The sequence below is a fragment of the Homarus americanus genome, unplaced genomic scaffold, assembly GCF_018991925.1.
Source record: "Homarus americanus isolate GMGI-L3 unplaced genomic scaffold, GMGI_Hamer_2.0 scaffold25827, whole genome shotgun sequence".
Lineage (NCBI taxonomy): Eukaryota > Metazoa > Arthropoda > Malacostraca > Decapoda > Nephropidae > Homarus > Homarus americanus.
In genome coordinates, this window is record NW_024738300.1 from 8,725,566 (window position 1) to 8,745,459 (window position 19,894).

The 19,894-nt window shown below is 37.6% G+C and overlaps 1 protein-coding gene across 4 annotated transcripts in view; it reads left to right on the forward strand.

Moving 5' to 3' along the window:
* LOC121873823 (helicase domino-like) overlaps positions 1 to 19,894 on the forward strand; it is a 140,488-nt gene that overhangs the window by 108,421 nt on the left and 12,173 nt on the right. For 3 of the 4 annotated variants that reach the window (XM_042377558.1, XM_042377561.1, XM_042377560.1), the window contains 7 exons: positions 12,954 to 12,989; positions 14,434 to 14,593; positions 14,781 to 15,301; positions 15,679 to 16,534; positions 16,734 to 16,873; positions 17,079 to 17,159; positions 17,344 to 17,508. In XM_042377558.1, the coding sequence (XP_042233492.1) occupies positions 12,954 to 12,989; positions 14,434 to 14,593; positions 14,781 to 15,301; positions 15,679 to 16,534; positions 16,734 to 16,873; positions 17,079 to 17,159; positions 17,344 to 17,508 (1,959 nt within the window). The remainder of the gene's footprint in view (positions 1 to 12,953; positions 12,990 to 14,433; positions 14,594 to 14,780; positions 15,302 to 15,678; positions 16,535 to 16,733; positions 16,874 to 17,078; positions 17,160 to 17,343; positions 17,509 to 19,894) is intronic. The other variant, XM_042377559.1, reaches the window with a different exon arrangement.

A 19,894-nucleotide genomic window follows, 5' to 3' on the forward strand; every position in this document is an offset into this window, starting at 1 on the left:
CTTAACGCGATTTCTCATATACGCGGTGCCTCGCCAGAACCGAACTTTCACTTAATGCGGTTCATCTACTCATATACGCAGGAAGCGGCGTGGGCACGATGCGCACAAGGTCGCCCAGTCATCAAAACATTACCGAGTTCTTCACCCGCCACCCACCACAGCCGGCCCAAGTCAGTGATAGTGATAATTATAGTGAGGATATGGACTTATATGGACTTTGAGGGGTTTGACAAAGAGGCCCTGCAAGCCTCTATGGTGGATAGTGATACAATTGATACAAGTGATACAGGTGAGGGCCAATAATCTGCCCTCTGCCTCGGAACCAACCCCCCATCCCCGTGTGCCCAGCCATCTTTTCTACTAATGTAAGTGTTAAAAACCTAATATTATTGATATTTCTCTTAATTATTAATTGTGTGTGCATACCATCATAAAGTTAAGATAATATTTTTACTACAACATAGTTGTGTGTCGTCAAAAAGTGGAGTTTGGGGGTCGGGCCAGTCTCTATTGGAATTAATCCCATATGTTCTGTTGTTCACTTAACGCGGTTTTCACTTAACGCGGTACCCTGTGGGTTCAATTGACCTCGTTAAGTGGGGTACAACTGTAAATGTTAAACTTACTAAAAACTTTAATATAAAACTTGGAAAATTATTGAATAGTACAACCTTCTTGATATTTACTCAAATGGGAACGAATTTAAGCCCTAGAACCAATTACTGTATTGGTGGATTAATATTCCAGCTGGTGAGCAAGCGAAAACATGTTGATATGATTTCGTAAAAATTTTGTTAACCTTATTGAAGATTCTTATGGAAGGTGATTCGTTAACCGAAATTTCGTTAACCGAGGCGTTCGCTAACCGAGGGATCACTGTACTGTACACACTGAGAGAGGCAGGAGCAGGGGGGATGCAGAGTTAATGAATAATGTCTCGGAATCCCATCCTCCTCTTCACCCACCAGACTCTTTACTATGTTCCCAGGTCTTTGCTTCAATTGGTCACTGGTGAGGTATGCATACATGTACAATTGCCTATACTTATACCTGTTCCTGTGGCTGGAGCCTTTTGTGAGATGTGGCAACTCTGTGGAATGCTTATCTAGCATCCTTTGTCTGGCTACTGTTGCGAGGTTCTTTAGGCCATTCTGGGAGTTTTAATATCATGTAAACAAACAGAGTTGCCACATCTCACTAAGCATGCCAGCCACTGTATCAGGTATAAGTGTAGACGACTGCACATGAATGTCACTATAAATGGCAATGTATCATCTGTGATGCTGAGAGCATCTTGAAATATGAAAAAAGTATAATTATGATACCAACAATTTACTGCATGTCATAATGTGAAGACTTAATTGATTAAGGGCAGTTAAATTTAATTATTTTTAATATTTTCTCTAAATACTCAACTAGTACTGTAATTACAATCGTCCTGTGAGTGGCAGCTAATGTAACTAATGTGTCAAACACACTACCACAGACTGCTACTAAACACCTAGATAAGCCAATTTTTCCTAATTTTCTCTAAAATTTTATATTGAAACATTTCAACTGTTATTCCATTCCATCTTCTTTTTCTTTCTTATATACTAATTAACTTGGAGCTGAAGGGATGAGAGATGAAGAAGTAGAGGGTCGAGTCACCTGGCAACCGTGATCATCTTGGAGGCAAAACAATCTTTGATGCCAAGTTAGTTGTTTTATTTTTGCACAACTGCAATCAGTGCCATCACTTTTGCATTTGTAAAGAGACATTTTAAGGACAGCACACCTGGTTGAAGTTCTCCATGCTTTCCAAGTGACAAAAAAGAGCTTTGAAGAGTGCAAGTGCACAGGCAATAATGGCATGTGCTGTGCACAGAAAACAAAAGCCCTCAAGCTGTCTAGGATCTCTGGCAAACCAGGCTGTGTCAGCGTGCCACTGACTTGACCTCAGAATATAGAAAACAGTCTACAAATACACCTGCCTGACTTGCTGCGTAACCAGTGATAAGGCATGAATAGCCTTACTCCAAGAATGATAATGCAAGCTGGATCACTAGGAATTTTTTATGTTAAATCGAATACATGTACAAGTTTGTTTCATAAATTTCACACTACAATCGTTTAACCAACTTCTTGTTTGTCAGGTGCTCGTTCAACAAGATCTTAGTGCATGTACAGTACAGCATAGTAGAACCTCAATAATCTGAATTGCTTGGGACTGAAGAGGATTCACATTACTTGATTTTTTTTTTTGTGGATTATTGTGAAAATACTCAGTCCAGTATTGAAATACTTGCGCTATTTGTATTTACACTATAAAAATGTTTATTATACCTACTGTCCATTTTTACAGATGTATGTAAGTACATTTCTGTAAAATACATCTTTTATTTGTGGATGATTAAAATTCTTTAATCAACAGTATTTGCAGTGAAAGATCTGTTTGTCCTTTTGTTTATTTATGTCATCACCAGTACTGTACTATACTTGCATCAACAGAATATTCTTTTATAATATGACTGTCTAACACCATGATCAAGCTTATTAATACTGTATATATATATATATATATATATATATATATATATATATATATATATATATATATATATATATATATATATATATATATATATATATATATATATATATATATATATATATATATATATTTATATATATATATATATATATACCTTGTCATTGTGATTTACATGAAATATATATATATATATATATATATTATATATATATCGTATGATTTACATGAAATATATATATATATATATATAATATATATATATATATAATATATATACACACACCTAGACCCGACTTACGACTACGTGGACTTACGACCGTCGGGACTTCGACCGCCTCAGATATAAAAAAAAATTTTTTTTAAATGACACACGCATTTTCTATACCGAAAAGTTTCCAGTTAATGTAGTCTCCATGTATAATTAGAAATTATAGGGGCCCCATGTGCATTCAGCTGACTACATTAAAGGTTAAGTGCTCAGTCACACTGTATCCATTCATCATTATTTATTACTTTTTACTGTTCATTGTAGATTTTTATTAAAAAAATTTTTTTATCTATATCGGACTTACGACCATATCGGACTTGACCTGGATTTGGGTCCCTAACCCCGTCGTAAGTCGGGGTTTAGATGTGTATATATATATATATATATATATATATATATATATATATATATATATATATATATATATATATATATATATATATATATATATATATATATATATATATATATATATATATATATATATATACAGCCACTCCTCGACTTACGGCGGGGTTAGGGACCCAAATCCAGGTTGTAAGTCGAATTGGTCGTAAGTCGAAAATGCAAAAATAATACATAGAAAATCTAAAATGGGTGTCTCTTTTTCTTCTCAGCACCACGAGAACTCCCACTTTTAAGCTTGCTCACCATTTTAAAGGGAATTACAAATGAAAATTTTGTCAGTACACAGTGCAATCACTAACGTCAGGACTCGAAAATACGTCTTGGGGGGCCTGGAACCAATTAGAATAAATCCCATAGGTTCTGTACTTTCGTTATCATGCACTCGGCGCGGTCCCAATTAGGCGTGATAACCAAGGGATGACTGTATATACAGGTACTCCTTGACTTACGACCTACTAGACTTACGACCACCCAGACATACGACCGCTGCAGTCGTACAAATTTTTTTCCAAATTACGTATTTTCGAGTCCCGAAGTTAGTGATCGCGCTGTGTACTGACAAAATTTTCGTTTGTAATTCCCTTTAAAATGGTTAGCAAGCTTAAAAGTGGGAGTTCTCGTGGTGCTGAGAAGATAAAGAGACATCCATTTTAGATTTCTATGTATTATTTTCCTGTATCTTTCATAAAGTTATATCATGCAATACCTCTTGCAGAGCACAAGGTTTTAACATAATACAGGTACAATCAGAAGCAGTAATTGCTACCCCCATAGTAGCTGGAGCCACAGCAAGTGAGGGCCTGACGATCGGACAAACCCTTCTCCCTACTCCTTCGCCTCCCTAGTTGAAACGTTGCTGGGTAGTTTTGGAACTATCGTGGTTGACGATATTGCACTGTGTCAGCATCGACCTTCATTGGCGATGGCTCCAGCTACAAGAGGAAGGGTAGCAATTACTGCATCTGACTATACAGCACAGACCCTCAAAATGGGATCTCAGAAAATCAAAGATTTGCAAATACCAGACATTTTCTTACTTGGTGTAAAGGCTTAGGACTTTGGGATATAAATCCCTTGCCAGCCTAATCAGGATCTTATAAAATGAAAGTCAAGAACCATGGGTTTCCAAGGGGTAACAAACAACTGTTAGACATGACATCTCTTTACTACGAAAATAATCACAATAATTGACACCACTCACACAAATATCAAATCAACAATTACGGGAGTCAAACAATGGAGTCAAACAATTAAGGGAGTCAAACAATTACGGGAGTCAAACAATTACGGGAGTCAAACATTGTACAGATATTTCCTACGGCGGCAGCCCGGTGGAATGTTCTGTTAACGCGGTGGTCAGCTCTCAAGGGGGAAGGTCCAGGGCAGCTTCCTCACTTGGCGCCGACGTTGGTGGCCGATGTCTTGCCACACACGAGAGACGCCAGGGCACAGACGGTGGATAGGGCGTGGAGGAAGTGGCGATGACGTGGCAGCCGCTGTAGTAGCTGGAGTAGGTGTCCGGAGATTGTCAGCCGAATAGTGAAGGACTGGGGAATCAGCCCACGATCCCCAGGAGCCTCAGATGAGCACACAACCAGAATTGTAATCGAACAGCGGGAGAAGTGCAGCTGTGGTGCTGGCTAGGTAGTGTCTGATGTGTGACTAAGCAGCAGTGACCTTCTCACCTCCGTCTACCCCCCCCCTAGTGGGGCCGCGAACAAGCATATGAGCGGCGGACAACCATCCTGCTCGTTACTGCCCTTACACTTCAGTTATGCTCAACCTCCTTCCTTGCCTACTTTACATTTAGCTTACACACACACACACAAACATGCACACACACTTACGCATACACACCCTCACACAAACACACACACACTCACACAATTGAGTGTTTGTTTTACTTCATAAATAACCATATTTAAGAAAGCATCATTGTAGGCATACAATACTTTAAATTTAAAAAACAAAACATTAAATACATTGTTTTTAGAAGTTGAGAGTTCCCTAAAAGTGAATTAAATGGGTTTGTTTATGCCCTAGTAGATCTTGAGTCACGAGAAGTAAGAGTTCATAAACATTATTACAGTATATGAATTAATAGCTCAAAACCTTGATTATCTTTTTTCTTTTTCTTTTTCTTTTTATTTGTGATTATAAGATATTGATATTATGTTCACATAGGTTTTGAAATTAATATTGGTCAAGTTAAACCAAAGGATTAAGGTAACTTATGACAGATGATGCTGGTTGTCACATGAGATCCTACAGTATGGTACCATCATGGCAGTGCTGGTTGATGGTTTATGACCAAGGATTCTGTCATTAGAGGAGGATGGCTCACTCAGTGTTAAATTTGTTATTTTCCCGCAATGGTGGCGTCGCCAAGGTTAAACTTTAAATTTACAGTATACAATATTTTATTTATCTGATGACTTAGTTTTTACTTTCATTTTCTATGATATATAGTGGGATTTTAAACATTGTTCTGTAAGCATGACTTGCACATAGCATGTGTTCCGACTTTCATACATTTTTTACTTACTAATATCCTCAGAAACAGAACCCATTCATAACCGCTTGTGGTTTTTAAATGAATACTGTTATTTTATTTTAGTTTTGATATTTAAGCTTAATAGGATTTTAGTTTATTTATACTGCACCATAGTTTTAATTTATGAGTTTCATTTTCAGCGTCAAATTGCCACAGGCTGTGACGCCAGATATTTTACCCAATCAATCACTCTCAAGCCCTTTGACTCCATTCCATTCTTTCACTTCATAAATTTCTCCAGTGCCTCTTTAAATACTATCTGCTATCAGCACTAAGTCAACAACTCCCATTGGTACACCAGTCCTAAAGTCCCATGATATTGCCTCCAGCACCATAATAAACAGACGGGGCTCAAGAAAGACCCCGTGAGGAACTTTTTTTTTCCCTCAAATTTCTCGGCTTTCTCACAATTTATTCTCACAGCTTGAGGCCCCTGTACTGTAGTTCCCATGCTCAAGTGCATCACCTGTGTAAATATCATGATCTCACACTTCCTCCAGTCATCTGGAACTGTTCATTCCATTATGATTGCATTTGTCAATTCACTCACCATTGACATGCCCACATAACCTGATTCTTTTGGCATTTCTGCAATTATTCCAGTGTCTTGATTTTGTCATTTGCTTTCTTCACCCCTTATCTTTCAACCTGTGGGTATGTTCCTTAACTGGTTTTGCTGCTCCTAGGATGCTCCTCCTACCTTATTCATACTCCTCGTTTAGTAATCGATCAAGGTATTTTTCTAGGCATCAATAAGTATATTACCATGGTCTTTAATGTGACAGGAAATACACTAAGGGACAGGGACATTCTCAGACTGTTAGTCAGGGGGTATAAATGTGTTAATGGTAATAACTAAATACAGTAATTAATTATTATAAAACGTGAGAAAAATCGGGTTTCATTATTTAGAAATATGGCTCTGTTACCTCGGTGAGTTTTGCGGGTTCATTGGCGAGTTTCTGACCTAATCATTAGTGCACATAAAAACATAGCAGGTATTGAGACTTCGTTTGCTGTACTGTACTTTCTTTGGCTTCATTTTCTTTCTTTTTTCAATTTATTTGTGATTTAACTGATCATCATGTTTACCACATTTTTCATCACTTTACCAATTCCTGTTCTTTATTATCTCTTTTGTCCCAATCTTTTGCTGTGATCAATTGTCATTATTGTACAGTAATATTTTTCTTCTGAATTTCTTTGCAATTGTAATTCTAAATCATTACTGAAACAATGTAAAGCAAAAATGAAAATGAATCTAAGGAACAGTCAGTCATACGTTGTTTGTTCTCCGGAATATTCTGAATTTCTCAAATTTGTATTTACTTATTGAATTACAGTATAATCAATCATTATGAGATAAATGTACAGTATACATGTATTACTGTCTTTATCTCATAATTAAGCTTCACTGTACTTGAGCAGTATGCAGTTGTTTACTTAATGGCAGACCGGGAAGCTCAACAACTTTACTATTTTGAAAATAATTGATTGTCCAATTGCTCGTCCAAGGTGTGTCAGTTAGTCATTGTAGCCATCCCTCACATAAGAGTAATTACCGAGTTGAAAGTTGTTCTTATGCCATTCATTTTGCAAAATTTTTTACTAGACAATGACCAAGGTGTCAGGTGCTATTTTAGTTTCTCATCCTGGAGTAAGGTAAGAATGCAGTACCGTGTATTTATATTATATTACATTTTATAACTGTTTTAGCTTACAAAATACACATTAATAAGTAGATTATTGTATTAATATATTTTTCTTCATAGAAAACATCAAATTATTTTTTTTATCGAAAGTTTCACTTAATTATTGTCCTTTGCTTGAAGGCTGAGGTGACATGCTTGGTAAAATAGAATAGCTTAATTTATATTGATCAAGAAAGCTTAATTCATGAATTAGTGTGTGTGTGTGTGTGTGTGTGTGTGTGTGTGTGTGTGTGTGTGTGTGTGTGTGTGTGTGTGTGTGTGTGTGTGTTAATAATTAAAATACTGCAATAAATGGTTCTTTGAAAAATACAACAGCCAAATGCTTAAAATGTACAATGGACAGAATTGACATATGGTGATATTGGGAAGTGGGTAATTTAACAAAAGGTTTCAGTACAAAAAGGAAGGAGACATAGAGTGAACATACAAGTTGTCAATGATCACTTGTATATTTTTAGTGGTTGGGAAGGGGTTGATCTCTTACCCTTAGTGTGAGGTTGTGTAGACTTGGCGAATTATGATGGCAAACAGCAAACACTTGGATGAAGAGATGACCTCTCTCACTGGTGGTGGTGTGGAGAGGTCCACATGTTGTCATTGTATCTCGCTCACTGGTAGTGTGGAGGATCACACCTGGTGCAGCACTACCTCTCCCACTGGTGGTGGTGTGAAGAGATAAACAGTGACTGTGATCTCGGGTAGTGTTTCCACTGACCACAGCACTGGTCAACATTACAGTATATTAATTAATTTTTTAATTGAAGTTGTCATGGGATGATCATGATCCCTTACGCTGTTTTCTTGTTGGTATTCTGCTGGTGGAGGAGTTTGAAAGGGTCAACTTGATGACCCAAGCATTTACAGTACAGAGTGCCAACGGGCACATCTTTATCCCATTGTGGTCAAAACGTGTGTGTGTAAGATTTGTGTATCTGTTGTTTCTTATGTGCTGAACAGTAAACCTATGGTAGCGAGACTCCTTGATGATGTCATGGCTGCAATGTTGGTCTGCTCACTCATTGCCACAGACACTTACTTAACATTGTGGATGGTAGTGGAATGTCTTGTAGGTTGAGCTGAATGCTTGAAGAGGAATGGGGTGGCCAGTAAGAAGTCTGCAGCATGAGGGGCACTCAACTGCACAGAAACCCTCTCCACTTGCTTTCTTTGTGCACTACTGCACTCGCTACCATCACTTTTGCATTTATTTTGAGACATACTAAGGGCAGCACACCTAGTTAGAATGCACAATGCTTTCTGAGTGATGAAAAACTGTGGACAGCTTAAGTACTTAGGTGATACTGGGAGCCCCACAAACAAGTGGTGCCATATTGTCTAGGTTCATTGGCTAGCCAGGCTGAGTCACCCTGCCACTAACTTCACTTAAAATTGTAGTAATGATTCAACAAGTGCGCTAGCCTGGCTAGCTGCTTAACCATTGACAAAATATGACTAGCCTCATTAAAACAAATAGAAATTTGTTGAGCGGAAATGCACATCCTTAAACCACCAACTTCCTATAAATTAAATTCTCGTCTAGCGTTACTTTCTGTGCTGTATATACTGTACGTATATGACAAAATCATTTTGCTGTAATATTGTTTACATCATTGTAAGCAGCCACACAATGTCTTCATCATAATCTGTTGGCTAGAAAATTTTTCAAAATATAGTAAAGTTGAATACAATCATACTCTGGAAGTAAATTCATCACATACTGTATAACCTTGTCCTAAGACCTTGCTTATATTGACTTTCACCATCTTTTCTGATTTTTTAAAAACCTTACAAGTTTGTCTAAATTTGTTAATTATATGCTTGAAAAAAGAAACTATACTGTATATATATATGCAAGTAAATCACTGTAGGTGCGCGTGATCTAGGTATATGCTGATAACCACAAGGAAAGAAGAAAACACGAAGTTCCCAAGCGCTTTCGTGTAATTCACATCTTCATGGGTGAGTACAGTCTGTACTCACCCCTGAAGATGTGAATTACACGAAAGCACTTGGGAACTTCGTGTTTTCTTCTTTCCTTGTGGTTATCAGCATATATATATATATATATATATATATATATATATATATATATATATATATATATATATATATATATATATATATATATATATATATATATATATATATATATATATATATATATATTATTTTTATAAGTTAATGTCTGGCCAAAGTGACTCGAGTACATATCCCACCAAAGTCAGCAGGTTAAGAGTACAGGGCACTATGACCATAACAGCTGGGAACTAATATACTGATAAGTTTTTACCTTACCATTGCAACCATAACCCTTAAAAAGGGGTATTAGAAGTAACAGCTACCACAGAAAGATGAAGACTTACGAGGTATGGTGTCAGATCAGCAGTGCCTTTCACTTCATCCTTCATATTCTGTCATAACTTCCACTGCAAGGTCAGGTGATCGAGGTGGCCATGGAACAGGGCCGTCCTATCCACCTGCCAGGATACCCATCATTTAGAAATTCTGTTGTTACTCAACCAAAATAAGCTGGGGTACCATCATGCTTGCACCATAGTTGTTGACATATCCTGATGGGTACATCCTACAGCATCACTGGCAAAGTGTCCTCAAGAAAATGAGCGTATGTTTCACCTGTCAGTTGCTGGCATAACAGATATGGGCCAATAAAGTGGTCACCAATGATGCCGGCCCAAACATTGATTGTGAATCGTACTTGACGAGATGTACGTGTCACTGTATGTGGATTGTCAACAGACCCACTTAAACTGTTTCCACTTACTTTAAATAGGGCTTGATATTTTGTTTTATGTCCATAAACTTGTTGCAGTCCTCCCGTACCCAAAACTATAGAGTACTGTATTGACATTATGGTCATGGAGTCATTTATCCTTATGTGTCTCAGGAGTCCACCTCCCAAATTGTGAAATATATTTCTGAAAACCATGTACAGTACAGTATTTTGTGTTTACAAGATCCCGTTTGAAGAATTAGATCTGAAGTTATGAGTAGTTCTTTTCATCTGAGCTGAGTTAAGATCATGGTGCAGGTTGGGTGTACATTACTTGCTTTGGTAATACACTGTCTAATTGAACGTAAGGTTTCTTTATGCTTCAGATTTGTTTTGGGCTTAGAGTTGAGGAATCTGCTCTACTTCACAGGGAAGGTTAAAAGCACTTCACACATCAATGACACTCTGGGTGTCTTGAGAGGGAAAGAACTACCTACCATTAGGAACAACCTAGTTGCCCACAAACTAAGTTTCAACTTCATTTTCATCATCACCATTTTATTGCCACTCTCTATGCTTGCTTGGTTTAGCCAGTACTACCCGATGGCAATTCTCCAAGTTGTATGGTCTTTTACAACCTCTCACACCAGTGCTTATTGTTTAGGTCATTTCATACAACCTCTCCCCCCCAAGTCATTCTTGGCCTAACCCTAGTACTCCTCCCCTCCACGTTCAAATATCATGCACCTCTTGATCCAGTTGGTCTTCTCCATTCTCTCTTTGTGCCAAAAACTACCTCAGCCCGCTTCTACACAAAACCTTACCAATACTCTCAATATCTTGCTTGTGAAAGGTTTTACATTGTAATTTTACCAGTGAGTATGATTTTTATCACCTTAGAATGACCCCATTAGATCATTCTTTCTCTTTGCATTGATAGACTATTTCATATCACTTTTAGGGTCACCAGATTTCTTAGTAAGTCAGTGGACCAGAGGAGAACACGGTGGTGTGTTTATCTTTTCTTATTGTAACATATCCTAGAAAAAGTATAAAAATATGTCTGTCTCTATATCCTCCTTGTTGATTGAAGGGGGAGGGAGCAGAGCCAGATGTTTCTATAAAAGGTTGTCAGCTAGACTTGATCCCAGAGTCCCTTAATCCTCATTGTTCTTGACAACCTTGTACTGGGAGTTTGTCTGTCTCACGTTCCAAACTTGGTGATCAAATCCCTTGGAGTTTTAAGCCTTTTTTTTTTTTTTTTTTGTATTTGCTATCTGTATGATTGACTGCTTATGGATTCATCTCAGGCAAAGTTGCTCACATTTTTCGTAGACATATTTCTTTGTAAATCAAAAGTCTAGGTTGACTCTTATGTCAGAATTCTCAGTAGCTTGGCCTCCAGTAGATGATGAGATGAATTGGTATTCCTATTGAGAAAGTTTAGTTTTCCTTTTAGAATTTACATCTGTCTTATCAAAGGGGGAAGTGTCTCACAGACTTTACAGGAAGGTTATAGGAAAGGTAGTTTTACCTAATCCAGTGGTGGTGATTGGTAATTATGAGACAGAATCAGTTTTAATGTGAGGTTCAGAAACAAAATTGTTCCTTTCCCTGTAAAGTAAGGATTGGCATTAAAGTGTTGGAGGAACAGAAGGTTGCTGTCTTCAGCATTTCCTTTGACTCCAGCTCTATAACAGATGAACCTAAATGTAATAAAATTATAGTCCCTTTATTCTTCCTTTGAAATGTGGAAGATAAATACTGAACTCACGTTCTGTAGCAACATGTCCACATTAGCATGTATCAAAAAGCAAAGTTGTGAAATTTTCAAAGTGTTCCTACTCATGTCAGAGCTGTCATGTTCAGTCATAGCTATGCATTTTGTTGGGGCATTGAATATTGAAATAGATGATTTGTCAAGAATAAGCTGTTGCCATACAAATGGATTTTACTTGAAGAATCTTTCTCTGGGTATTCATCCTTTGGAAGGTTTCTTTACAAAATTGTGTAATTGCCAGCTATCTTTTTTTACTTCATCTATTCCTCCAGAAGGTTCCATGGGGTGGATGTTTTCTCCTTGGATTAGAATGTGTGAGTCATAAATGAAATAAGGATCGTGAAATCTTGTTTTCTGACCAAGCTTTGATTAACTAATTTGATCCCTTTCTAATCCCCTGAGGTCTGCTAAAAATAAGATGGGTTGGACCTGCAGTGGAAGTCACGACAGTCTGAATGATGAAGACAAATTACCATTCAGCTCCCAGCTGAATAAAATTGTCTGGTGTTAGCCAAATAAAATATTAAAAATTGCGTCCCATAGTGAAGAGGTTAAGGGCTATAAGTATAACAAGAAGGTAAAACTAATTGAAGGATGAATTCACAGTCATCAAGGTCAGGGTATCCTAGGTCTTCATCCCATAGACTTTGGTGGTGGTATTATTTGTCTCTCTTTGTCCAGCTTTATCCATAAAATGGTATTTCATGATCAATCCTCTTTTTTTTTGTGAGAATATAGTTGTAAACAGTATCCATAACAAATAAATAATCATTGATTAGCCTCTTAAAATCATTGATCCTCTTGGTTGAATTTCTTCAGTTATCCAATTTTTCTAACCTTTCAGGAAATAAGAACTTCCTTCCAACATTTAGTTGTTTTTTGGGGTTAATATATATATTAAAAAGCAATATTTGTCAAAAGTTTCCATATTTATATGTAATACAGTTTAGTACATTTATTTTTCCAGCTGTGGCTGTCACTGTGTGGGAGAGAAGAGATGCCAGTAAGTTGACCATGACATTTGTTAGTTGTGTTTTAGTCACACTACAGAGAATGCGATTTGATTCTGATTCATTTGCATTTCTCAAGTGCCACTTAAACTTTCACTTTTCATAATTAATATTTTATTTGTGAAAATTAACCAAAATCTTTTCCACTCACACACTTCACTTTATTTCAGTTCTCCCACAAATTGGGTAAGGGTGTTTAACACATCCTGTAATGTGTGACCATTTTAGTTGGCTGTTATGTGTCAGTTGCACCTTAAAAAAAGGCTGCATTGTAAAAAATCAAATACAGTATTTAATGTTTAAAACCAGTAGTTCCTTGCCACACTACGGTGAATCTGAAACCAGTCTGCATTTATCATGAAATACACTTATTATGGTCAGTTAGAAAGTGCATATAAATATAGTCAGACCCATTAGAGAGCCACACACATGTATGATACACTTGGGTTTGACATTAAAAAAATACCCTGCAAATTCTTCACTGATGTACAGGTCGACCTCACAGATAGGGAGTTGTTTGGTATCCCATGACAGTAACATATAAGTCCACTGCATCCCCTCAAGGACTGGCCCTGACTGACGCATGACACTGCATATATTAGCACTGATGACTGATGCTTCTGTGTATAGTACCAGCTACAGATTGACTCTAATCATGCTGGCAGGTGAAGTCAGCATGCCTCATCAGTCTCTGTGATAACCTGCCCATCTGACACAACACAGCTGTGCCCAAGAAGGCTCAAGCAGTGGGTTCCCGACAGCATTTTGGCCCTGGGCAACTTCCCTTTTTAATATTACTGTGAGCAGGTGATCACAGTATCATGCTTCAGTGTGCTTTATTACTGCATACAGATTATAACAACTTTGTGATTCATTGTACTTTAAAACAACATTGTAATTCAATTTCAGGGATATAACAAACTGGCAACCATGTTCACAAATCTTGAGTCTTAGAAGTAAACGACAGTTCAGCTCATTTTTCCTTTGTGTATTCAAGTTTTTATATTCTATATCACAGCAATTTGTCAGTTTAGTCAGCTGTCATACCCATAGTTGGTTAATATTTCCGTTTTTTAAGATAGCACTGACCGTCCATGGATTTCAACCCTACAAAAGTGTTATATTTTTATTTACCAAGACCCTAAATTTTTACTGGAAATTTATCCTAAAGGCTTGGCTTACACACAGTTACATTGGTCTTCGAAGGCAGGTCTCAGTCTCATTCTTATTGATCTTAACTTCGGTACATCACTGGTGTACAAAGTTACAATATCTAAATAATGTAATGGTTTAGTTTGTTTCAGCATGTTACAGTAACTTGTGGATGTTTTCTTGCATAGCTTCATATGTTCTGTTAGACTTTCAGAAGATTTACCTGAATTATATATAATTATAGAATTTCCTTCACTTGATTTATACTGCTGTTTCATTTGTCAGGTTTGGCACCCACCAACTCCGCCTCGAGATGACAATGATGTGTACATTGACCACTCCCTTGGCTTCTGGTATGACTCAAGTACGATGCCTGAATCTGCTCTGCCTCCTGTCTACATCAAGAAGGAGCACAAAAGACTTAAATTAGAACCAGGTACTGTTGGTAAGTCTTGTTAAATATATGAAATAAGAGCCATTTCTCCACCTGTGGTTAAAAGTTAGAAATTGGAGATGTTGTTTTGTGGCTGACATTTGTTACAAAGTATCTGTCTCTGAATCCCTAGGGTTATGTGATTTATAGGCAGCTGTAAATATCAAAGACTGTTCACTCATTTTCTTGCATTTTAAAGGTGCCTCAGGCGATGGAACTTGTGGGTTACGTCGACCTCAGAAACTTCGCCGTGAAGATGCCGTGTGTGCTCCTCGCTCTCTCTTTGATCGACCTTCACCAGCTGTTGTAAAAATACGCCGAGATCTTAAACTACAGAAGTACAGGGGCATTATCAGGCCTAGTATCCCACTTCCAGGTTTGAAGCCAGCTGTGTTGACCAAACCTCCAGCTGCAGAACCTGAGAACACTCCAGAATGGGCAGTACATGAGGACTGGGGTGTTGTACAGGCTGTGCAGCACCACCTACAGTTGGAGCTGCCTGTTAATTTACTTGTATTGTCTCCCGGTCACACTGCAAATTGGGATCTTGTAGCCGATTTAGTAAATTCTGTGTCCCGGTGCTACCGTTCACCTCGTCACTGCAGGAGCCGGTACGAGAGCACCATTCTTCCTCGTGAGGAGGGAAAGCTGCCACCAGATACACCTCCTAAGAAGATATCAAAGAAACAAAAATCTGGACTTCTTTCAAAGCCTTTACATGTATGTACCATGGGAAACTCTTGTACTTCAATTTTCATCCAATAAAGTAATGGGCAGCCATGCCTATGGGACCCACTTTCACAGTAATGTGTTGAAAGATGATCCACTTGTTTTAAAAATATATTTTTAAAGGTCACTGATGTGTAGTGCTGTTGAGGGTTAGAATTCTTTTTAGAGTATATTACCATCATTTCTGGAGTAAGTTGCATATAAGCTGTTGTAATATTAATTTGAAATTGGTCTCTTGTGGATCTCTTAAAATCTTGAAAGTAACCATCTTTTCAAATTAAAATAACAGCTCTTCCTTTTTTTATTTTTTCTATTATTCTTATGTTCATTAATTCACTCGATGTTAAAAAATATAATTATTTTTACAGAAAAGTTCACGTCCAATGAGAACCTCACAATTGTTTGCTCAGGATAACAACAGCAGTTTCTCCTCACTATACTGCACTCGATTTGAGACGATTAAAAACATAGCCATCAAGCGCACCCCAACGACTAAACCGCCATTGGTAAACCCAACCCACAAAAACCCCAAACATGCCCAGGTACTTGCAGAATCAGGTATCCAGTATGATGGCCCTCTTAACCCAGGCCAAGTCGCTGCAAATCTTGCAGAACGTATTCAGCGAGCAAAGCAAAAATCTCAGGCTGACCTTGCTCAACAACAACAACAAAAATTACTTCAACAACAGCAGCTTCAGTTGCAACAGCAACAGCAGCAGCAGCAACAACAACAACAGATACAACAGGCTCAGCTTACTGCAAATCAGTTGCAGCAACAGTTACAACAGCAACAACCCCAACAAAGTCAGGTACAACAGCAGACTGGCCAGCAACAGGTGCAACAACAAGGTCAACAGCAAATCCAACAACAGGTTTCAGTTGTGGGTAACACCAGCGGTCAACAAGTAGTCAGTAGTGGCCTTTCTGGGAAAGTAGCCACCTCAGTGGTACTTAGCCAGGGAACAGCGATGACTGTTGCCACTGTTACTGCTGCTACAATCACCACTACTGCTACTACATCTTCAACAACTGCAGCCATCTTAGGTGGTGTCCGTACTGCTGCAGGGGCTGGCAACACTGGCCGTACCACTCTAGCCCTTCAAGAGCTCCAGGTTCGCACATCAGGGAGTAATCAGAGCACAGTTGTGAGTGTTGCAGCCGGTCTAGCCCAACTTCATGCTGCTAAACTCACAGCAACACTCTCATCACAATCATCACAGAAAGGTAACAAACATGTATATATGTATATCATTCATATATTTTCATTAATGTCAACACTGTAATTAAGATATATATTAATGGTTGCAGTACATCCTCATACAAAGATACATTAAAATATGTTTGAGCAGACATTGATAAGTAACTTAATATATATGTGACTACTAATACAAGATATTTCACATACCTGGTCTATTATGCATAGGTGTAGCTGGAGTTACAAAATCATTGACTCCAGCACAGTTGCAGTACCTGAAGAGTCAAGCCCAAGCCAGGCAAGCCCTGCTACAGCAGCAGCAAGGCAAAGTGGTGGCCACAAGTGACCAGACCATCAAGAGGGTGCAGGTCTGTATACTAGTTGTTCTGTCCAATTACAGTTGTAGTTTTTATTTCTTATCATCATCATCAGATGAGTAAGGTGCTTACTACAAGGTATATTATATATTGTGTAATCCATATCACAAATCCTGTACTGAATTACATGTATTGAGATTAAGTTTAATGAAAAAAATGGAGAAATAATAACACCTGAATGACAACTACATTACAGATAGCAGGGCAGGCAGGAACAACCCAGAAGGTGCAAGTAGCAGTGTCTAGTGGAGCTTTAGCAGCTGTTACAGCAATACAGGTAAAGCTTATTGTGGCTAGTTTTTAATCTGTAGTAAACTCAGTCTCACTCAGATTTCAGCTGGACAAATACTTTAGAAAGCCCAAGAGGAAGAAATAATAAGTTTATCAGAATGACATATAGGAAGCTACTGTTAAGACTGCTTTGATATGACTGAATTTTCCATTTATTGTGTATATTTTAGGTAAGCCAAGCAGGGCGCACACAGCTGATGAAGCCTGGAACTGTCGTAGCTGGAACAAGCGGAATGATGGCCACTGGGAAAGCCGTAACCCGCACAGTGACGGATAGAGAGGTTGCTGCCATTCTTAAGCAGCAACAGCTCAACAAGTCTGCACAAGTGGCTCAGGTATGACTTACATGACCATTTTTTAAGACTACACTACGTACTTCATTTCAAACTTGGTGTGCTGTAATATTTACAGTACAGTGGTTCCTCGGTTAACGAACGGTTCGGTTAACGAATTACCTTCCATAAGAATCTTCAATTCGGTTAACGAACAAAAATTCGATTCACGAAATCCTTACGAACATCACGTTTTGTTGTGAGCATCAGTTGATGAGCTAGTCTGCCAATTCAGTAATCTGTTCTATGTTTACATTCGTTTCTAGTGGAGTAAATATCAAGAAAGTTGTGCTCTTTAATATTTTTGCATTTTTTATATTAAAATTATTAGTCATTTTAACATTTATTTAACATATTGATAATATATGCAGTACAGGGAACTAGTTTTTTGTGCGCCCATCAGCAGCTTGACTCGGCCACAAGGCGTCAGTTGGGTTTTGTTGACAGTGGAGTGGAGCATCTATTTTGTTGGTGTCTAGAATATTTTTGCATTTTTCATTGAAATTATGGGTCATTCTGAACTTAAGCTAACATATTGATGATATATAGCGCAGTGCAGTGTTGATTTAAATAAAATAATCTTGAATTACATCTAGTGAACTTAAAATTTTATTGGTGAAATGACGGCATCAAGCATGGGTCCCCTGAAAGGTGATTTCTCCTCCATCCCCACTTCCTTCTCTTCTCCCTTCTCCTCCACCCCCCATTTCTAATTCCCATCATCATCATCATCAACCAGGAGCCTTCTACTTACACACCTCAAAGTAAGTGTACTTTACTGCATGTTTTTTTTTTTACTTTGTATGTACTTTTCTGTGAGCTGGAACTAATTACCCAATATTCCATTGAAACAATGGATTTGGTTAACAAAATTTTTGGTTAACGAACGACCCTCTGGAATGAATTGTGTTCGTTAACCGAAGGACCACTGTATTGTTCTTTACCAGTGAAACCAGATGAACTCTAGTTTTCTGTTCATCCATTTGTCTGTATTAATGCATGTGCCCCCACTTAATGAACTGTGCATTTGTTCCTGTAAAACACTTACTCAGTATGTTATATGAAACTAATGTGTATGTTATAAAAAGCAAATTTTTTCCATTGAAATGCATGTACAGTACTGTATTTCATGAAGATGCGTTCCTTACCTAAGACTTTTCAGCTTTATAACATAACACAAACATAAAAATTACAGATTAAATTCAAATGATAAATACATTCTTAATGTTGTAGAAACAATAAACAATTAGAGTAATATAACACTTAAACAACCACAGGACCGGGTAGCAGACATCTTCCAGAGTTTACAATAATGTAAATGATGAATTTATAGTTAATATTAAAGCAAGAAAATACCATAAACTGAAGAAACTGATGTAACCATAATTACTGTACCAGTCTTGGAGCTAGTGGGAGCATCATCAGACACCCAGCTGACTCCTCCATATTGTTGCTTATGCTATACAGTGCTGTATTGTGTTTATTTTTGACAAAAAATTATGTTGCATATTTTCCCAAGTATATTATAGTGACGTAACTCAGTGAAAAACAGGAGCAATTGTCAACTGCGTTACAGCAAAACAACATTCTGGGAAGCTACGTTAAGTAAATTTTACCTGTGCTATTCAGATTTATACAAGTGTACCCTATTTAACCTGTATTTGGTTGGATTATGGAATGTTAATGTCACCCCCCTGGTCGGCAGTGTTTTTTTTTTGGGGGGGGGGGCTTAAAAAGTGCAGTTTAGTGTATAAAACCTGAGAATAACATTAATTTGGGCTGTACTGTACTCACCATTTTGCGACTCCTGGGCCATGAGGTAGAGGCAGGAAGCTGTGTTGGGAACTAATATATCATAGTGCCACATAGTCATATTTTCTACTTCTGGATTAATTTATTTATTTACTGTTCTCACATAATTTGATCACTTTTATCACTTATCTATGTCTAATTTATTCATAACAGTGATAAGTGTATCAGTTATAAGTTTATTGTTGCACACTAACATTGTTTACATTATGAAATAGCAATAACACATCATACGACGAATTACTATTCACATGCGCCCAAACCTGCAAACATAAATATTGAATCTTTGTGTTTTGCCAAAGTTTTTTACTTCTACAATAATTATACAGTACAGGTACTCCCCGAATTACGACGGGGTTAGGGACCGACATCCAGGTCGTAAGTCGAAATGGTCGTAAGTCGGAAATGCTTAAATAACACATAGAAAATCGAAAATTTGGGTCTCATTTTCTTCTCAACACCACAAAACACTCACTTTTAAGCTTGCCAGCCATTTTAAAGTGAATTACAGATGAAAATGTTGTCCGTGTACTGACTTTGGGACTCAAGAATACATAATTTAACCACATTTTGGCACGAC